Source organism: Motacilla alba, chromosome 18, assembly GCF_015832195.1.
Source record: "Motacilla alba alba isolate MOTALB_02 chromosome 18, Motacilla_alba_V1.0_pri, whole genome shotgun sequence".
Classification (NCBI taxonomy): domain Eukaryota; kingdom Metazoa; phylum Chordata; class Aves; order Passeriformes; family Motacillidae; genus Motacilla; species Motacilla alba.
The window spans coordinates 3,951,878-3,973,590 of NC_052033.1; the positions used below are offsets into that span (position 1 = coordinate 3,951,878).

The 21,713-nt window shown below is 39.1% G+C and overlaps 1 protein-coding gene across 2 annotated transcripts; it reads left to right on the forward strand.

Moving 5' to 3' along the window:
* The first annotated feature begins 464 nt into the window (after positions 1 to 464).
* Positions 465 to 18,779, forward strand: GLP2R (glucagon like peptide 2 receptor). Of its 2 annotated transcripts, XM_038157128.1 has the most exons (13): positions 465 to 780; positions 4,593 to 4,701; positions 5,356 to 5,460; positions 6,883 to 7,004; positions 9,224 to 9,330; positions 9,888 to 10,044; positions 10,781 to 10,940; positions 11,070 to 11,130; positions 11,813 to 11,882; positions 12,504 to 12,592; positions 14,019 to 14,157; positions 16,804 to 16,845; positions 17,984 to 18,779. In XM_038157128.1, the coding sequence occupies exons 1-13, from the start codon at positions 676 to 678 to the stop codon at positions 18,302 to 18,304; spliced, it is 1,587 nt and encodes a 528-aa protein (XP_038013056.1). In that variant the 5' UTR covers positions 465 to 675; the 3' UTR covers positions 18,305 to 18,779. The 2 variants fall into 2 exon arrangements, with proteins under 2 accessions (XP_038013056.1, XP_038013057.1); XM_038157129.1 differs by lacking the exon at positions 5,356 to 5,460.
* Positions 18,780 to 21,713: the final 2,934 nt, after the last annotated feature.

The following is a 21,713-nucleotide window of genomic DNA, read 5'->3' on the forward strand; positions in this document are numbered from 1 at the left end:
TATAGAATATAATATATAATATAACATATAATATACGATATATAATATATTATATATTATATGTTATATATTATATGTTATATGTTATATATTATATAGTAATATATATAGTATATAGTATATAGTATATTTTATATATATAAATAATATATAAATATTTACTATAATTACAAATACAAATATAAAATACATGTAACTATAAAATGAATATAAAATAAATATATAAATATAAATATAAATATAAATATAAATATAAATATAAATATAAATATAAATATAAATATGTATAAATATATATATATATGTGTGGTTTTGTGGAGCTGGATTGCATTCTGGAAGAATCACTGGCAGAACTCCTGTGGAGCTTCAAGGGCCAGGATCAGCCCGTTAATGTTTTAATCGTTTTCTGACTCCTTATTGGCTAGTGCAGGAGCTGCAGTAAGCAGAGCTGCTGTGAAGTTTAGGCTGAGCTCTCTCTGCCTTTAGTCAGAAAAACCAAAACGTAGTTGGAGTCTAGCACAGCTAAACACTTCAGGAGACTTCCTCACTGATTTGGAAAGAGGATTCATGGGACAGGGGCATCCGTAAAAGAAGACACTTTTACTTCTATTTTTTAAATTTCTATAATTGTTCTTTAGAGTGAAATAGCAGCATACTGGGGACAATTTTGTTCGAATGGGCATGGTGACACTTTTTGCTCTCTGTTCCAGCATGGGACTCTGGTCCAGGATAGCTCCAACATCTGCCAGCTCTCTCATGATACTGTTCCTTGTGAAGCAGGTAAGCTAATTCAATAATTCATCATGGACAGTATAAAAGTGAGTTCCTAGCATGCAGCATGTTAAATGTCACAAACAAAAAAGCATGTTTGTACCAAAGATCCTTCCAACATAACAATTAATTTTTGTTGCTAATTAGCCATGAGAAATAATGGCTGCAAAGCTGTAGAGTTTTATATTAGAGCTCTCTCTGACTAGGTCATTTATTACTATTTTATTCTGTTAATTCTCATTCATGCAGTGAATAAATTATGTTTACAACCGTTCGCACAATCACTTTTCATGCCAGTATTGATCAATATCGAATTATATTTATTTTTCCGTTTTCCCACCAGATAAAAATACTCTTATGAATCATGTTTATTTTCTACTGTTTTTCCTCTGTTCTAAACCCAGCTTTGATTTGTTTCTGGCACTGAGCATTGAATCTCCAATTTGTGAAATGTGGCTGGTTTGGTTCTGAGCCTCACCTTCATGCAGAAAGCAAATAAATCCATATGGGATTTCTGCCTTTATTTCCTGTACAGATCCATTAAACCATTATATTTTCATTTTCCCCTAAATCTTTACAAAATTCTAAACACTTCTTACTTACCTTACAAATCGGAGGAGTTTAGGCATTTAATGATAAAATATCTCAGTTTTATTCACTTCAAGGAAACTTTCATGTAGGTTTTCAGTAACTCTTATTTATTTGTTAATATCAATCTTGATTTGAAATTTTTTTAAAAATAATTTGATAAATTTCAATTTAACTGAATAAAATTCAGGGATATATTTAGGGTACATTTCTTTGAAATGTATGGGCACCAGTACAATTAACTGAAAGGAAAAAGGTATTTCTATCCCCTTAATCTCCATTTTCTTGGGTTTCTAGGAAAGTGGGTTTGCAGCTGTTTGTGCTGTAGAGCCAATATTTGTGTTTCTAACATTTTTATAAAGAAAAAAATACCGGGAGACAAATATATATATATATATTTTAAAGAAAATATTTCTAATATTTTTGTATAATTCAAATCTAGAGCTTCTCTGCACAGAAGAAATTTCTGTTTATAGGACTGAAACAACTCTCAGATCTGTGAGCCACCTCGGCCAAAGCATTTCTTCCATCAATGCAGACAGAAAATCTCCCAAATTCTTCTGTGAAACCAAAACTTTGCTAGACTAATCACCGTGAATTACTTTGTCATAGCGGTTCTTGCAACTTGTTTAAAGAAATATGTGCTGTATTTCATTATATTTCATTTCATAAGAAAGAAACATTTAAAGGAATAACCGGCATAAATCACTATATCTGTATTTTCTAGCAAAAACCTCTACAGATAGGAAAAATCTCCATCAGACTAAACCTCTGATGAGCTGAAAGAACGAATAAATATTTTCCAGCTTTTATTTTTAGTTTATGCCCTAATTGAAGGGGCTTTTTTTCTGTCCATAAGAGCATAGTCTGAATAAACAGAAACATTTCATTTCACTGCCAGCTTAGTATAAAAAATTAAAAGGGTGAAATTATGACTGTACTGTGGCCAGTTATGAAAAACTTAAATTTAGACCAGTCTGCAAGCAGATATAATCCATTTCCTAAATGAAAGCTTCGGGCAGCATTTTCTTCTTCATCCAACAAATGTCTGAAGAGTGCTGTCCTCTTGCACTCTCAATAAATGGCCAGACACTTCCAGAGAATTTTAATTAAATTTCCTCATGGGTGAACAAATTTATGTCACAGATATTTACACCAATAGTGACCAGGCATTGGGTGTGTGACCACCAAAACACATTTAACTCCCAGATATTCACACCAACAGTGATCAGGCATTGGCTGTGATGGTGCCTGCAGGCTTGAGGAAATGGACAATTCCATCAGGAATGATGTGGAAATGAATTCCATCAGGAAATGATGTGGAGCTGTCATTTAGGCCCAACCTGCTCCTCGCTCCTGCTGGGTGAACGTCCCCATGACTGTGCATCTCTGAGTTCCTCAGTTCCAGGAACATTCCTCCTCTCCAGGACTGGAGCTGAGGAGCTGCCAGGTACCCACGGCGAGGTTTCCTCCGCGTTCCCTTGGCTGTTTAACTCGTTTATTTATCAGAAGCTGGAGTGTTCTTCCTGCAGCCCAGCAGTTCTGTCACAAATGCGTCATCTCCAAGGCTCTGCCTCTTCAGACGGGGTTCACTGACCCACCAGTGTCTGAGGAAGCTCCCCTGGCTCCCAGGATTTTGGGGCCTGCAGGAGGGAAATGTCAAGATGCTTTTTTTTTATACTTTGGAAACATGCATTCCTTTCTCATGGCTGCTGTAAATATTCTCTCCTTATCTTGCAAGCCCATCCACGGAAGAATGATTTTAGCTCTTCTGCTCCCTCAAGCTTGGAGTGGGTGTCTGGAAATTAGCTGAGAGACTAAAAGCAGAGTGTTGAGCAGGCAACTTTTACACAGTAAAAACATGCATGAAATAGTGAACAAGCACTGTTCTTGTTTTGAAAGTAAATAAATATGATTTTCTTTATTAATATTAAAACAAACCATAGGTTTAGAGGAGCCAAGGTGAAGTTCACAGCCATATATTGCTCTGGTTATAAATCTCAGCCCGTGGTCAGACAACATCAGGACAAGCACATGTGTTAAAGGCAGTTTCAAAGAAAGGGTATAGTCCAGACAAAAAGAAATTGACTTTTCCTTGAGAACTGAAAGGCATCTTTTAGTAAAAAGATTGTTCAGAAAACTTCTATTTTGTTTGCTCTCCAAAATTTGCTCGTTAGAATTGGTAACATTTTCAAAGAGTGATGAATTTTTCACTTTTGGTGACTTGTAGTAGCAGTAAAACCAGCAGTTTTTGACTGCTCTGGCCTCTGAAAGCCCTGGTGTCAGGAGACCAGGGGTTTGTTGCACAGAGGATGGTGTTCTTTCCAGGGGGAAATAATGCTCAAACCACCATGCTAACCCTGAGCTGTGAGCAGCATCTCCCGTTATCCTTCCTGAACTGCTTTGCTCCCAAAAAGGCATTTCTTCACCCAAATCACCAAGCTTTTCTGCATTTAATTCTTCTGGTTTTAGCCATAGCTTTCCTGAGCTGCAATCATCAGCTGGGGCCCTCCTAAACACCACTGCAGCCAGACAAGGAGGTGTCAGTCATTTTATTGTGTGGGACATCCAGAGGGCAAACTCTTCTCACCTATGGGCACAAGAGGAAAGCAAAACAGTGCCCTGTGGAGGCAAAAAGGGCAACGTGATGTAAATGGCAACTAAAACTAAAATTTACAGAAGTTTTTCTTTAAAAAAAAAGGGGGGGAAGAGGAATAGAAAGATGTCTATGGCACAGTTGCAGCTGCTGGTAAATAAGTGGTCTGTGAAATGCTGGGCAGGAGAACAGAATGCACCAGAGGAAAGGTGTTAGCAGCTAAATAGCATTGCTTATTCATTACTGGTTTATTCAACTTTTTTTTTGCTGCAATACTCATCCAGGTATGCTTGATTATCTTTAAAAATATTCTGAAACAGAAAAGCCCTTTAGACTTTTTTTTTTACTTGCCATTTCTTCCTCTCCTCTCCTCTCCTCTCCTCTCCTCTCCTCTCCTCTCCTCTCCTCTCCTCTCCTCTCCTCTCCTCTCCTCTCCTCTCCTCTCCTCTCCTCTCCTCTCCTCTCCTCTCCTCTCCTCTCCTCTCCTCTCCTCTCCTCTCCTCTCCTCTCCTCTCCTCTCCTCTCCTCTCCTCTCCTCTCCTCTCCTCATTTCTGTGCTCACACCAGAATTTCTTGTCATGGAAAGAAACTTGTCATTAAGGACTAAAAGGTTCTAACTGATTTTTCTCATGTACAGTATTTCCACTCCCAGGCCAAAGGTTCTCTGCTGGAAAAAACCACAACTGGATGGAACAAATACAAACAGGAATGCTTGAAAATGCTGCAGGAATCATCTGTAGACAGTGGTAAGGAATGAAGCAATGAAGACATTTATTGAGTAAGATTGATGAATATGCAAATACTGTCTTGCTGTGTGTCTGTTCCCAAGTTCTAAAGGTAGAACAATTCACCTGACACAAATATGAGCCTGAGTCCCTCGTTTATTTTCCTTTCTCTGTGGTCACACAATCATAAAATCAGAAAATTGCAGAGCACCCTGAGCTGGAAGGACTCACAAGGATCACCCAGTGCAGCCCCTGTCCCTGCCCAGACCCCCCAGCACCCCCACCCTGGGCATCCCTGGCAGCCTCGGGGCCGTGCCCGTTCCCTGGGGAGCCTGGGCACTGCCAGCACCCTCGGGGGGAAGAACCTTCCCTGGGATCCAACCAAACCTCCCCTGGCACAGCTCCAGCCATTCCCTGGGTCCTGTCACAGAGCAGGGACCAGAGCTGTCCCTCAGGAGCAGCTGCACACCCTGCTGAGTCTGACCTCAGTTTCCTCGTGCTTTTAAGCAATAAAATGATTTTAAGTGATTTTTAACCGATTTTAAGCAATAAACTTATCTCAAACACAACATTTATCTGCAACATCTTGTCACTCTGGAGCAGCTCCGAGGTTCCCTGGAACACTTCAGAGTGTGCACAACTTTTTGTAAAACTTTCATTTGCTTCTCTCCCCAGGAGTGCATTGCAACGGGACATTTGATCAATTTGTTTGCTGGCCTTACTCACCCCCAGGAAACGTCTCTGTCCCTTGTCCTTCATATTTGCCATGGCTGGAAAATGGTAATGTCAAAGGGGTGATGTGAAAGTGGTACTAAAATATATTTCTATATTATATATTAAATAGGTTAGATAATATATATTAAATAGATTTTTATATATTATATTAAATATATTATATATATTTAATAATATAATATAGAAATTAATATATAATATATAAATATATTATATAAATATATATTTAAATATAAATATAAATATATTTTATATCATATATAAATTAATATATATTATATATTAAATAGATTAGATAATATATATTAAATAGATTTACATATTATATATTAAATATATAATATATATTTAATAATATAATATATAAATTAATGTATATAATATATTATATAAATATATATTTATATAAAAATATATAATATATAAATATATAATATATAAATATTTAATATATATAATATATAAATTAATATATATTATATATTAAATAGATTAGATAGCTTTTTATGCTAATAAGCATTAAGACACCAAGTTCCCATCTAATGTCCCAAACTGCTTCTGCCAACCATTTAAGACAAACCCAGCTCTTCATAAGAAACAAAAGCATCTTGTCCCCATGGAAGGGAGACTCTTTTTTCCTGTCTGAATTCCTACAAAAGCAAGATTTCTGATCACTTTTCGTGGATGGTTTAAGGTTTTTTCCAGCGTCTAGTATTCATACAGAGCTCCTGCTCCATCACAACAAACTGTGCTCCCAAAGCAATTCTCTGGGTTCTGAGCTGAGCAAAACAAGATATTCTGGTTGCTGCTGTCACCCTTAAACACTTTCAGCTCAAAAATGATTGGAAAAGCTCGGGTCTGATCAGAAATAAATGGATGGCAGCTGCTGAGGACAGCATGGAACGAACATCAACCAGAGTCCCCACACCATTCCTCTGATGCTGTGGGGGAATTCCTCATTAGTATTAATTGGGACAATGCAGTGGAAGCCAAGAGAAGTTCATCAGTTCACCCCGCCTGCTGAAGGGGCTCAGAAATGAAACATCAGCCTGCAACTTGGGTGCTGCAGAGAAAGATCATTCCCTGATCAAATCCTTGAGCAGTTTTGACTGCACAGCCTGGTCAATGAATTACCCATTCGTGAGCTCAATGAGGAAAAATGAATAAAGGGAGATGTCTGTAGGCTGCTCTTTGGGATGTACTGTGTGGGTTTTCCTGTGAAAAACAGGTACATCCTGGGAATTTATTTCTGCTGGATTACATTCCTGCTTTGTGCCATGTAACTATAAAAAATATATTGACAAAAACAAAAGAAAAGTGTTTTTTTGGTTTTTTTTTGGTTTTTTTTTTTTTTTTTTTGAGCATGGGTGGTGTAGAGTCTATTGTGGAGGTAGAAATCTTTCAAACATGTATGAAAAATGAAATCTCTATTTTGACCTTTCAAACTAAAACTCTGTTTACTTTCAGGAAGTGTAGGACATGTATACAGAGTCTGCTTGGATGAAGGGATTTGGCAAACAAAGGAAAATTCCACAGACATTTGGCGGGATAGTTCAGAATGTTCTGAGAAAAATCATTTCCAAAAAAATGTAAGTATGTTTTATATTACAGTTGAAAACTTTAATCTTCTTAATCCTTTCTTGAGTAACTGACAAAACATTTTCATTTAATACCTGCAAAGCATCTTCAGATTTCATTTAAATTACCAGATGGAAAGCTGTTATTTTATTTAGAAGAAGCAGAAAAGAAAATATTAAAGAAGGGGACTCCTGCTTTAGATGCCACACGTTATTTTTTGTTCAGAGTCCAGAGTTCACATGGGCTGATTTGTTCCTAATAATATAGAAAAACACTGCGACTTGTTAAGCAGGTAACATCCAGCATCTCCCCAAATCCAGCATCTCCCCAAATCACCATCTGGTGTGTGAAAGTCAGACAGCTTCCCTTCTGAGCCTTTCGGCATTTAATGAGCTGTTAATTGGTTGTTTCAAAGTTAGCTGCCTGAGGCTGCAGGACTCACCCTCATCTGGTGCCATCCTTCCTGTGTCTCTCATATTGCATCAGGCCAGGGGCTGGACTTTATCAGCCAAACTTCTTTTGCCATGGAATTCAGAACGAGCTCTCTTAGGTGAGCACCATCACCACTATTTCTTACTTCTTAATTCTGACTGACTGCTGTTTCTTACTTTCTCAAGCAACACTGCTTTACTGATTGGTTATGAAGCATTTTTCGTTTAGTAGCTCTGGGTATTACTACGTTTTTACTAAGCTCTTTATATGGTGAATACATGGATTTCCAACCTTTCAGTTTATTTATGCAAATGTAATAAATATTCATGAGTTCTGAGTGTTTCCCAAGGTTTGTTGACCATTCTGGATCAGGATATTTGATATTATTTCATCTTGTGTGACAGCAGACAATTTCTTTGAAAGCTTTCCTACCAGCACTAAATATGGGCACTTTATTTAATTGAATAAATTTTATTCGTTCTGTTTTATTTAATTGAATAATATGGACAATTTGTTGATTTTATTTAATTGAAACCCCCCAAGCTATTGGAAATAAACCCAGAGCCAGTATCTTCACACATCAGAGGAACCAGCTTGGTTTCATGTGCTTTGGTGTTGCAAAATTGAAATAGCCAAGATGATAATTTGAGGTTTTTATGAGGTTTTTTACCTGCTGGAATGTTCCATGGAGCAGAGTGACCAACAGCTGGGAATCTCCTGTGCCCACGCTGCTTTCCCTGGGCACTTTCACCCCCTCCAAGAGAGGCACAGCTCGCTGGCATGGAATTGTTAGAGAAAACTGCTGGCAGGAAGGCAGTGCTAAAGCCCTGGTGCTGAGCACCAGGACAAGAAAAACAGCAAAACCAGTGAGGAAAAGACACAGGTTCCAAGAGAAGCTCTGTAGGCCAAATGTGGATTATGAAAGCCACACATCCTGGATCTCATTGCCTCTTCAGAGATGCTTGCCTTGGGCTAGAAGTTTGAAGAGTTGGGAGGCAGACATAAGCAGCTAAGATAGGAAAAAAAATAGGGAAAATAAATGTTAAATTAGGCAAATTGAAAGGAAATTTGTGCAGGGTCAGGAGCTGCACTTCAACAATCTTTGTGGGTACCTTTCAACACAGGATATTTATGATAATCTATGAAAGTGTGAGTAGTTCCCTTCCTCCTCTGAGGTCTTATTTGTCGTTCAAAGACATTTAAGACAGCTCTAATTTAATAATTCCACTTTTTCCTGTGACCTCAAGGCAGAAGTCAGTCTGCTTCAATAGCTGTGGGCAGAGCCGACTCCCGGAATTGTGCAGACACAGCTGGTCAGTGGCTGTGTGTCCAGGCCACACGCACACTGTGCAGGTTCAGCGAGTGATCTCTGCAGCTGTCAGCCCACCAGCACCCACGGAGTCATGGCAAGGACCAGCTGTGGTTTGGGCAGCAGAAATCTGGGAATAGGCTGGGACAGCCCTTGGATTTCAAAAGAAACTCAGGGTGCGAGCATCTTTGTCACACACTGATTTCAGAAAGCAGTGCAGAGAGCAGGGATCAGAATCCTGCCCCGGCTCCTTGAATGAATTTTGTCTCTTTCAATATATATATATTTTATAGTTACATAGGACAAATGTGATCCAGCAGAAATAAATTCCCAGATTGTACTTGTTTTTTTTACAAGAAAACCCACACAGTACATCCAAAAGAGAAGCCTACCTCTCCCTTTATTCAAAAATGTGATCCCCAAAGTTCCCGAGCTGTGCTCCTGCCTGTCCCCCTGCCTACATAACACATTTCTCTTCTTTGTTCCCAGGAAGAAGAACATAAACTGCTCACCACATTGCAGCTGTTATACACCATTGGATATTACTTTTCTCTCATCTCACTGGTATTAGCTCTGCTCATACTTTCTTTACTCAGGTTAGTAAAAATTTGTGTGCATTTAAAATGTACGGAGCCCTGTACTCATATTCCTCCTATGAAATTGAAGTTATTTAGTTTCCAGTGTTTCCAGTACCTGAAGGGGCTGCAAAAAAAGCTGGGGATGAGCTTTGGAAAAGGGCACGGAGTGACAGGACACGGGGGAATGGTTTTGAGCTGAAGATGGAAGATTTGAATTAGGTGTTAGGTAGGAATGCTTTACTGTGAGGTCATCCAGACAAACTGCCCCATTCCTGGGAGATTTTAAGGCCTTGGAGCGTCCTGATTTAGTGGAAGGTGTCCTTGCCCACGGCAGGGGGGATGGAATGAGATGGGCCTTTAGATCCTGTCCAACCCAAACCATTCTGTGGGTCCCATGTAAATAACTTGCATTTTTCCAAGGAGCAATACAGATGCAATTTCTAAGCAGAATCCATTGATGGCAATGATATGAATACAGGAGTTGTTTTGCTGGGTTTTTGCTGGTTTTTGAAAATTTTATTTCTGCAAATTACACATATTCTGGAGGATCCATACACTATTTTTTCTCCCCCCAGAAAACTTCACTGCACCAGAAACTACATCCACATGAATTTATTCGCGTCCTTCATCTTGCGTGCTGCGGCAGTTCTTATCAAGGACTCTGTGTACTACAATATTTACTCAAAAAGGCCGAATGATGAAAGTGGATGGATATTGTACCTCAGCCCAGAGGTAATGTGTTAATTCATAGCTGACAATAAATGTGTGCTTCTCGTGGTCATAGCAGTTTTGGGAGTTTGCCCTGCAGCATCAGCTGTTGAGGTGTTTGTAAGCTGAGCTCTGGATGCTGACACTTTGTGGATAAAAGTTGGGGTAATCGAGATGAAATCCTGGTTGTAAGAGATTTCTTTTAAAGGAATAGGAAGAACACATTAATTGATTGTAATATTTAGAAACAGCCACCTGAGCAAAGCATCTCACACCCTGTAGCCTTTAGAAAGAAATCTCTGTGTTCATTTGTCACAGATTTTATATATATATATATATATAAAATAAATACATTATATATTACAAAATTCTTTATTGTATATATTTAATATTAATATAATAATACATACTATTTTCTATATATTAATAGTATAAATATATTAAATAATTAAATTTCTATAATATATAATATACATTATATATTTATATATATTTATATATTATATATTTATGTATAATATTTATATATGTATGTATATACATATATCAATAAATGTAGGCTTATATATATATTATATATATTTATACATATTTATTATTCCTGTATGTTGTTGTAGGAATAGAGCTTACCCACATCAACAAGGAAAATTATCTGCAAGATAATTAAAGATAATTATTATTTTAACAGCTCATCAGTAAAAACTCTCACCTGCAGATCATGACATCTCTATTTACTCCTGGTCTCTCATTCAACCTACAGATTGTCATCATTTGCAGGACTGCCCAGTTTTTCATGCATTACTTTGTTGGGGCAAATTACTTCTGGCTGCTGGTGGAAGGCATTTATCTGCATACCCTGTTGATAACTGTGGTGCTCTCTGAAAGAAGGCTGCTGCAGACTTACATTGTGATAGGATGGGGTGAGTCCAGAACTGTTCCCAAGCACTGGTTTTGTTTTGCTTTGCTGAGTCAGAGGAGGATATTTTGTAAAGGAAAAAAAAATCAACTTCTACAAGCTTGGCTGGACTGGATTCTCCTTTTCCTTTCAGTTGTTCCAATCCTGTTTGTGGGCCCGTGGGGAATAAGCAGATCCAAACTGGAGAACACTGGGTAGGTTATTGAATAAAATGTTCTTTGGAACCCCGACTTTCTGTTTGCTTGGCACAAGGACTGACCTGCAAATTATCAGATTATACAGCACCTATGGATACTTGTTACATTTTCAAAGTTCCCTTTAGTACTTTCACATTAAAAATCTTTAAAAAAATAATAAAAAGTTTCTGAGAATTCTCCGATTTCCTCATGCATTTAGCGAGGAGCAGAATGAACTTTCACTGTTCCTGAAATGTTCATCCATTTACAGGAAGCAATTGGATATTGTGCCTCAGTCCAGAGGTAATGTGTTAATTCATAGCTGATAATAAATGTGTGCTTCTCGTGGTCACAGCAGTTACAGTTTTGGGAGTTTGCTCTACAGCATCAGCTGTTGAGGTGTTTGTAAGCTGAGCTCTGGATGCTGACATTTTGTTGATAAAAGCTGGGGTAATTGAGATGAAATCCTGAATGTAAGAGATTTATTTAAAATTAATGGGAAGAACAAGTTAATTAATTGTAATATTTAGAAACAGCCATTTAAGCAAAACAGCTCCCACCTTGTAGCCTCACAACCTGTCAGTAAGAAGAGGAGACCATTCCTTTCCTTGGAGACCACCTACACTTTGAGTTTATTTCATATTCACTGCCACTATTTAAAGAAAAAATGAAAATAATTATACTTTAACTTATTCTCCAGGTGCTGGGGAACAAATGAGCACATGGGGATCTGGTGGATCATCCGAGGACCAATGTTGTTTTCCATTGCAGTAAGAATTATATAACCTGTATTATTTTTCCCTCCTTGGTCTTTGTAATTAGTGCCATTTTTGTCCTTCAAAATTTTGGAACAAATGAGATACAGTTTCCTACCACAGAAATATCAAAATAATATTTCATATTTCAATAATTCATAATGCTTCACATTTCAATAATTTCATAACATTTCAATTTTCACATAAGTGACAGAAGGGATAAGGTTTTGTTCATAGAATGAGGAAGCAGGGTTCTGTGTTAAAAAAAATAAAATGTAATTTTGTAGTGGAAGATCATGTATCAAATTATATCTCAGGCTGAAGATGGCAATGCTAAGTTACTCAAATTTGCATATTTATTATATGACAATAACCCGCTTGTATTCCAACTTCATCCCAGCTGCATTCCAGTTATTTGGTGGCAAGTTTTGCAAGTGTTTAATATCAATTATATGTTTATTTAGTTGTTAACTGATAGTAACTGATTTTGTTGTTAACTGATGAGTTTAATAACATTTGCTGTAAGTTGGTGGCAAGTTTTGCAAGTGTTTAGTATCAATTATACATTTATTTAGTTGTTAACTGATGAGCTTAATAACATTTGCTGTGAGTAAACCATGTGTGTTTTCCTTCAAGGTTAACTTTGTCATCTTCTTAAAAATTCTCAGAATGCTGATTTCCAAACTGAAAGCTCAGCAAATGACCTTCCACGACTACAAATACAGGTATGCAACAAATGACCCACAACTCCTGATAGCTTTTTCTTGAGTTAGGAGCTCTTATTGAATTTATCACACTTGAGATAGCTTAGCTACTTTGAATGGTATAAAATAGGTAGGATGGTTTTTGAGGTAGTGCTGGAAACAGAAAAAGTTCAATAAAAGGCAAAATAACAAAGCTTTTTTAGAGAAAAACTGAGCTAGGGGTAAGAGGTTTTTGCGTTTGTTAAAGCACTCCACAAAAGCAATTATTTCTTTTGTTCTCTTCTTTTTCTAGTGAATTAGTTAGGTGGGACTTTTTGGCCTCTGTCCAATTGGGTAGCTCTAGGTCTGAGGTGAAGTTTTAATGGTCTTAGGAGGTATCTTTTTACCAAACTGAGGAGAGAAACTTTTGGGCTTTTTGTTTTTTTAAGCAGACAATAATTTGGTCACTTTGTTAACAGAGGGTACATTCCTCCAAAGTCCTGGCTCCATTTTAAACATTTTGTCACATCAAAAACTTGTCTGTTTCCCCTAAAGATGTACCCACCACCAGCAGGTGTAACAGATATTCAGAATAAGGGAAATAGCTCTTGTGGTATTTCCTGAGACCCCCGTGGCAAGAAGGAATGATGAATCTGACTCCATGCTCTCAGAAGGCTGATTTATTATTTTATTATCTATATTATATAAAGAATACTATACTAAACTTTACTAAAGAATAGAGAAAGGATCTTGGCAGAGGGCTAAAAGATAATAATGAAAAACCCCTGACTCCTTCCAGAGTCAAAACAATTCACATATTGGATAAACACATTCCAAAGCAGCAAAACACAGCAGAAGCAAATGAGATAAGAATTGTTTTCCTTTTTCTCTGAGGCTTCTCAGCTTCCCAGGAGAAGAATCCTGGGCAAAGAGATTTTTCAGAAAATATGACAGTGGCAAGCTATATTCTGAGTAGATTTTCTGAGTAGATTTTCTGCATAGGAGAGCAGGCTCCACAGACATTTCCATATCTGGGAGGCAAAGGCAGCTCAGAAGCTGGGTGCTGAGTTTTGGGGGCATTTTCACAAAGTGCACTGAGATCTCTGCCCTCAGGTATCTCCTCTCACACCTGTGGCCTCTGCTGCTGTGGCACATCTTTCCCTTTGTCATCACCAAAATTTGGGAAGAAAAACCCTCTAGCACTATGTGTGTGGTCTGATAGAGAATCAGAATTACTTTATTCTGGCCAGGATGTGCCATGGAAAACATTTCATTTACACAAGCCTTTTAACTAGACTTTCCACGGATTTATGCATACATTATTCCCAAAATCACAAAACTTCTACTACCATTCCAAAGTCAGAATATTGAGGGCATGTTCCTGGAATAATTTCTTTGTTTCTGAGTTTTTGATTTTTGGCTCCAAGGACGTTTAAAAAATACAATAATCAAACATTTTCTTTTTAAGATTGGCAAGATCTACACTTGTGCTGATTCCACTGTTGGGGATCCACGAATTTGTATTTACCTTCATCACTGATGAACAGGTGGAAGGGCTTTCAAGACATATCAGACTTTTCATTCAGCTGACAATGAGCTCATTTCATGTAAGTTCTGAAAACATTGTTTTCTGTGTTTTGCAGATATTGTTTTTAGGGTTCATAGATCCATGTGCATTTGCTGTTCACCACAGCTACACTGAATTTTCACTTAATATCATATCCCAACCTACAATGTCTCTAAATACACTTGTTGTTGCAGTAACAAGATAAAACACTCATAAATAAACATCACAGTCCCAAACACCAAAAAAAAGGAGCCTGACGTTTTCAAAAACTTTTAGGAGAAAATTTGTCAGAGCCCTCACATGATGGAGCAGAGAAACAGACCAGCATCTGCAGGTGGAAAAGAAGTTTCTCACCCACAGGCAGGGGTGTTTCACAGATGTTGAGGCACTTGGCTCCTCTTCAGTCCCTTGGTTTGGTGGGAGCAGGAAGAAGCCGAGGTGAGGGAGGGAGTGTGGCTGTGGAGCTCAGCCGCAGGACTGGGGGTGAAGGAGCCCCACCCCAACCAAGCAGCTGCTTCCAAGGAGCCCAGGGGAGCTGGCACTGGAGCTCAGGGTGATTCTCAGATGATGCACAGGCTGTGCCTTCCCACTCTTCATCATAATCCTGGGGTTTTTACCTTTCCTGTGCTCTGATGTCTGTAACCACCTGCTCTCTGGACACCGTCTCTCTCACTGGACGCTGGCACAAGACAGTTCTGTCTGTCTGTCTGTCTGTCTGGAGTGCTGCAGCCCTGCTAAATAATGAATTTTTGAGAGACTGCTCATGAACCTGCCCAGCAAAGCTGTCTTTTACCCACATCTCCTGCCTCGATCTTCCTGGGGCTCCAGGACAGCAATTTCCAGATCTCTGTTTGCTGCAAAGCCCAGGAATCTCTCTGGCTCCAGGTGGCTGCTCCTCAGCAATTCCCTGCTCTGACACTGCTGCCTTCTTCTGCAGCCTGGGGCCACCTGAGCTCTGCTGCACTTTCCCACAATTTATAATCCTGGGTTTTTACCTTTCCTGTGCTCTGGTGCACGCATGCAGCAGTGTTCTGACACTTCTACTGAGGCTAGACTTGAAAATTTCCACCCCAGCTTGAGGGGAAAAATGTCCCAGTGGCAGCAGAGAATTCCTGGAGAGCCACAACCCCGAGGAGCCTGCTGACATGGTGTTCACAAAATCCCAGGATTATTTGGGTTGGAAGGGACCTCAATGTTGGAGTGTAAGTTCCTTGGTTAGAAATATCCTTACTTGGAGAGGTTGCAGTGCCTAGATGTTATTTTAAAAGTGCAGAATCATTTTAAGTGAAGATTTTATTTACTGGCTTGTACAAAGAAATCTGATATATAAACCAGCTTACTCATCCCTTGCTAAAGAACACAAACTTCATTCCTTTTGGAGAAACATGCATGAGCTTGGCAGCATGTCATGCTTTAGAAGCAGAGCTCCATTAAAAAACACCCAGAGATCTTAGCCAATGTTTATTGCAGATTCTCTTTTTTAGCTGCAGCATTATTTATGAAGGGATTAGCCAAAAAGCACATAAACTGTACCCAATTACATTTGTTTAGTCTGTAAATCTTCTCAGTAGTTTAAAAAGGCAGTTAAACTGTTTTGTTAAAGAAAAGCAATTATCCCTGGGATCTCAGCTGAAGGTTTTACTCAAACATTTTCAAGGAGCACAGAATGAAATTCTAAATAGGAGTTCTGTTGTAGGTAGGATGCTGCTTTGCTTTAGGAAATAGGGCAATCTAAACATCTTGGCTCCCTTGTGCATGGAAATTTTTACCCTCAGGAAAAAACACTGGTTTCTGGTGGAGAGAACTCAGTTATCTGATGAGTAATTTATCACATTGTCATTAGAACTGAAGAACAGCTTTGAGGCTTAGGTGTGCATCTGTCCTTTCCTAGTGGTGTTTCTGCTAATGAGTATTTCCTCTGAGTTTCTGATTCTCCATTCTCACTCACACTGGGATAATTCCGTGTTTGAGAAGTCACAACACACTGGGAAGCTTTCTAAGTGTGAAAATCAATTTACTGGGGCAAAAATGAGTAAGCATTATAAGCATTAAAGAAACCAGGATATGAAGTGAACATCAAACACAAATAATCAGTGAAACTTTCCACTTTCTGGTGGGATTTCACAGTGCTTGTCACTCCTGCTCTGACCCTGCAGCAGCAGAGGAGGAGATTCCCAGAGGATTTCCAAACTGGAATCAGCCCAGGGAGCCCCACGTTTGCAAACAGCAGCAGTCACAGTATAACACAATAGTTTGGAAAAAAACCCCAAAATTATGTGGCAGCAAAATGGAGATAAAACTGGGGTTTACAATCTGTAAATATATAATATATATATACACAAATAATTTATATATATTTATAGATTATATATATGTAAAATTATATATATATGTGTGTATATATATATATATATTATATATATATATATATATATTATATATATATAATATTCTTCAGCATCTGCACAAAATGTGCCCTGCACTTGCCAAGGAACTGCCCACAAACAAGTGACTGGCTACTTCATTAATTAATAATAAATAAATAAATGCAGGCAGCCAGTTTCCTTTTTGAACATTAAGGGGCACTGTTTATATTTATGGTTTTAACACTAATGTCAGCTTTAAATTCGAGCTTCAGGTACGTCCTGCACTCTGACTTTTCCCTCTCACTCCCTTTCTCTTGCAGGGATTTTTGGTAGCAGTTCTCTATTGCTTTGCTAATGGAGAGGTAAGACACAGTGCTGTGAGAAAACTCTTAGTTCATTAGCAAAATGTATTAATGACACCAAGGATGAGCACACTGACAGCTCTGCTTGCTGAGAGCATGGATGCATTCTTTTGAGCTGGTAAAATTGTTTTGAGAGGAGAGAACAGCAAGAACTACCACAGCTTTGGGCTCAAATGGGAAATATTTCCAGGGAAGGCTGAGTGGTGATAGCACTGCAGAGGTTTGGGTAGCCTGGGGTGTCTGAAATGCCATTAGAGGTTTATGGTCACCCTAAACCACTAATAAATCCATTAATAAATAAATAGATCCACATATATCCACTCCTTTAAGCAGCTGCAACCCCAGACTTGGTGGTCAGCCAGGCTGAATCCTCCCTGGGTTTACCCCTGAGCTCCATGTGATCACATTCAGAGCTCTTCATTACCTCAGACAGCAACGTGTTGAAAAAATAATTCCATAAAATCACAGAATGGGCTGGCTTGGAAGGGATCTTAGAGCCCATCTCACCCCACCCCTGCCATGGCAGGGACACCTTCCACTGTCCCAGGCTGCTCCCAGCCCTGTCCAGCCTGGCCTGGGGCACTGCCAGGGATCCAGGGGCACCCTGTGCCAGGGCCTCACTGCTCTCACAGGGAATATCCTCCCAAAATCTAATTTAAATCTGTCTTCTTGTAGTTTAAAACCATGCTCCCCCTTGTCCTGTCCCTATTTGCACATGTGAAAATGTCTCTCAGCTTTTTTATGTCCCCTTCAGGCCCTGGAAGGGGCACTCAGATCTCCCCAGAGCCTTCCCTTCTCCAGGCTGAACAACCTCAGCTCTCTCAGCCTGGCTTGCTACCTTGGAAAATTATGCTATCTCAGTTAATTTAAAATGTTTTCTGAGCTGGATCTGTCTGTTCTCCCTGACATTTGGCCCAGGTGCAGATTGCCCCTACTCACACACATCAGATCTGCAGAGGAAAAACTTCAGGGTGAAGAGGTTGGACTCTTCAGATGGATTTAGCAAACAAATCTGTTCCTACCCTACAAGCACAGGTGCAAGGCAAACCCCAAAGGGGCAGGAAGCTCTGATTTGACAGGGTATTTGTGTCAGGGTGCTCACATGCCATTCCCAGTGACCATTTTCTCCTCTCCTCAGGTGAAAGCAGAGCTGCAGAAGCAGTGGTCCCGTTTCCTGCTGGCAGATCCCTTGGGCTGCAAGCTCTGCTTTCTAGGGGAAAACATCAAATACCTCCGGAAATGTTCCCAGAAAAGGAAAAAGCAGCACCTGAGCAGCGGCAGGCACCACTTCTGCCTGGAGGTGAGCAAGCCCTGGGAGCTGCAGCTGCAGAAGGTGCTGGGGAGGCAGAGCCCAGGGGCCAAGGCAGGCCCTCCCCAGATGAGCATGTCTGACAGCAGCGAGGGAGAGGTCACCACTGCAGAGACCACCGAGGAGGTCTTTGAGGAAAGTGAAATTTAGGCAGCTGTCCCCTGGGACAGCACCTGAAGCAGCAGGGCTCAGGAGAACAAAGTGTTCATCTCTCAGCTGCAGGCTGCTGCGAGCTCTGGGAGGTGCAGGGCAGCACGAAGCAGTTGATGTCCCAGGTGTTCCCGTTGCCTTGGGCTGAGAAAAAAATGTTATTTATCTGGAGGTTGCTAAGCTGTGTGCCTGGGGAGAAGAGGACTTCTGGATGGAGCGTTTTTGCTTTGAGCTGGCATTTCTGTAGCACACACAGGGAAGAGGATGAACTCTGGAAAGCAGCAGGCTCTGGGGACACTTTTTGTCAGCGCCATCCGTCTGTGGCTGGCTTTGAGTCTCGTCATGAGAAGTCAGTTTTTCTCTTTCATAGGAGTGGTTCTTAAACAGAAGAGATGTGTGTGGAAGACTCCTTCCTTCACAGACTGAAATCATACCCCATCTCAAGAAAACCACCCCAATTTTAGAACAAACCAGACCAAACACACACACACACACACATATATATATATATATATATGCATAAAATATAAATATATATATATATATAACCCAAAAAACATCCTTGGGAAGAGCCAAGCTTTTGCTTGCATTTTTGAGCTTCTTCACTTAAAAGTTTCCTGCTGGAAATGTCATGATGAGATGAAAACCCAAAATACTTCCATGGAATGTGCCCAAATGAAATGTCCTGACACGATTTTTTTACCTTTTTGTTTTGTTTTGGTTTTTTTTTGACACAAGCCACTGTGACTTCTGGCTTGCCCTACATTTGTCCTTAATGACAAAACAGTGGTAAGTGCTGCCTCCACCTTCCTCCCAGGGGACCCAAAATGGGTAAAAACATGGCATTGTGACAGCACCAAAAGATTTTGTGAAATCCTTCTTCCTCCATTTAACAAGAGCCATGGTGAAGTTTCATTTCTCACATCCAAACTCATCCAGAGACCTATGAAATGCAATCATTGTTAATATTCTATGATTCTACTTATGTAATTTACCAATGCTTTTCTGATTATTTATCAGGCTACAAAGGTTTAGCCATGCAACCTGTGGCATTTATACTCTTTTATTGCAAAAACCAGATAAATTCATTGACCAGCACTAGTTCAAGAACCTATTTTTGGCACTTTAAAAAAGTATTTCTTTTACAGTTCTATCTGTGTTACCTTTTTAATCAATACCAAGTTGTACATTTCAGTGCTATATTAATAAACTGTAAATGTTTGATCTATTTTAAAATAATTTATCTGCAGTTTTAAAAGGTTTTTTTTTTTTTTACCAGAATGTGAATTCTGCTTGTATAGAATTTTACTGCAATGGATTTCTTCAGCAGCCACTGGAAACAGCAGACACCACACATGCCCACTTTGTGTCTTCCTCTATTTAAATCAAACTGATTTCTTCTAGAGCCATTGTTTAAGACATTAAAGAGATTGAAGAGATTTCAAATCTGTTTCACTTAGGTGTTAAAGACATTGAAATTGTAAGATCTTATGGCATCTTAGTGAAATAGCTTACTTTTTAATTGCATTTTAAAGATTTTTAAATGGTGAAGAAACCAGTTCTCTGTGTTTTGGCCAGCAGTCCCTCTAGCTGCATTTTCTCCTCTCTATTATGTGTTTGGGCTTTTTGCCTCTTTCAGTTTATAAAAATCAACTCTTGTTATATAAGCAGGCCCTGTTGGCCTGAGGTCTAATCCAGACAAAAACAACCATCACACAGATTCCTTCAGAAAGAGCCTTTCTAAGCAGATAACAGCAGGAACACAGAATTATTTATTTCACAGAATTATTACAAGCTCCAAATTTCTAAACATTTCCAGAAGACAGCAGCGAACTTCACAATTCACACGTGTTAGTCAGAGTCAGGAATAGCTGACTGTCCTCCTGGGAATCTGAAGGTCAGGAACCCTCCTGGGATTTCCTTTCCACCCTTTGTGGAGCCCCTGGAGGGACACGGCAGCCTGGTGAGCTGATAAAAGCACCTGCAGCAGCCAGGGATGCTGCCAGTGCACGGGCTGGACACACATGGGAAGGCATCCCTGTCACTGCCAGAAATGAAGGGATGGGACTGGTTTTAAGTTAAGAACAATTTATTGTTTAGATAAACATCAATCAGTGAGATTTTAGAGGTGTAAGCATTTGCCTATAGCTCAAGAGTAGTTACAAGGTTTTTTTGTTATAAGGTAATATATCACCTTCTAATAATATATTAGAAATAATCTTAGGAATAATATTAGAAATATTATTATTAATAATATACATTGCTTTCTTCTATAAGCAACTAAAAGACAGTTGCTACAGGGTTTATTTTACTTTTCTAACTTATCATTTTTACTTCTGCTGCACTGTGGATGCTTTTCTCTGATGGGCTTCTAACTCACAGGCACACATTTGCTTCTGTTATAACTTCTAAACTCTTGGCTTATTCCATACAACCACACCCCTAATTATAAATTTTCACTGTTTAATAGTTTCTCACTTACTAAGGCATATTCTTACAACTACAGAAATATAAGTTTATTATTTTTCTGCATGTGTGTTGTATTTTTACATCAATCTCAGTGGCTTTTAAAGCTGCACACCCAACTCTTCAGTGTCTGGAGAAATTTCTGTTTTTCCAATTCCCACAGGAAGGACATGAAATAGGATCTTGTTCTCACAAAACAAGAGTGGAGGAGACAGCCTGGGTAAAGTGGTGTTTGTTTACAAGTGGTATTTTATGGAAATCATGTATCTAATTTGTGTGCTGACTAATTATCAGGCAACAGAAAGTTTAGCATTCCCCCAGGGCTTTATGCTCACGCAGACCTGGTAATGGGTCTTTTCTCTTTATCCATTGGTTTCTCACCTTTACTCCCCAGATTTCCACTGCCTTTTGAGAAATCCTGGTGGGAGATAAAGGCTTCCCACAGTCCTGGGAGTCTGGGCTCTGCTGAGTCAGTCCATTCAGTAAAACCATTATTATTATCTTACTGAATGTTCTATTAATCCTCAGGACATCAGAGACAACCCATGCTCAAACCTGACTGCCACAGCTTTGGAGTTGTCTTTGCCAAGGATTTTGCTTTCTGTCAAAACTTGCATGACAAAAAAAACCCCAAAAAAACAAAAAAAAACCCCAAAAAAACCAAAAAAAACCCAAAACAAACAAACAAACAAACAAAAAAAAAACAAAAAAAAAAAGAAAAAAAAATCCCATTCCAAGCCCAGAATAGCCTGTGGGGGTCAGAAGAGCTTTGCCATGAGATGTGGTGTGATAAGTGATCTGATATGTACAAGATTTATTCCATCTCAGTAATCTGTTTGAGACAGGCTATTAATCCTTGATATTTTACTACACCTAGAGCACAACCTTCCAGACACAGTGGCTCCTCCTACAGCCAGAGATGTCAACTGTGTGCTAATTATTC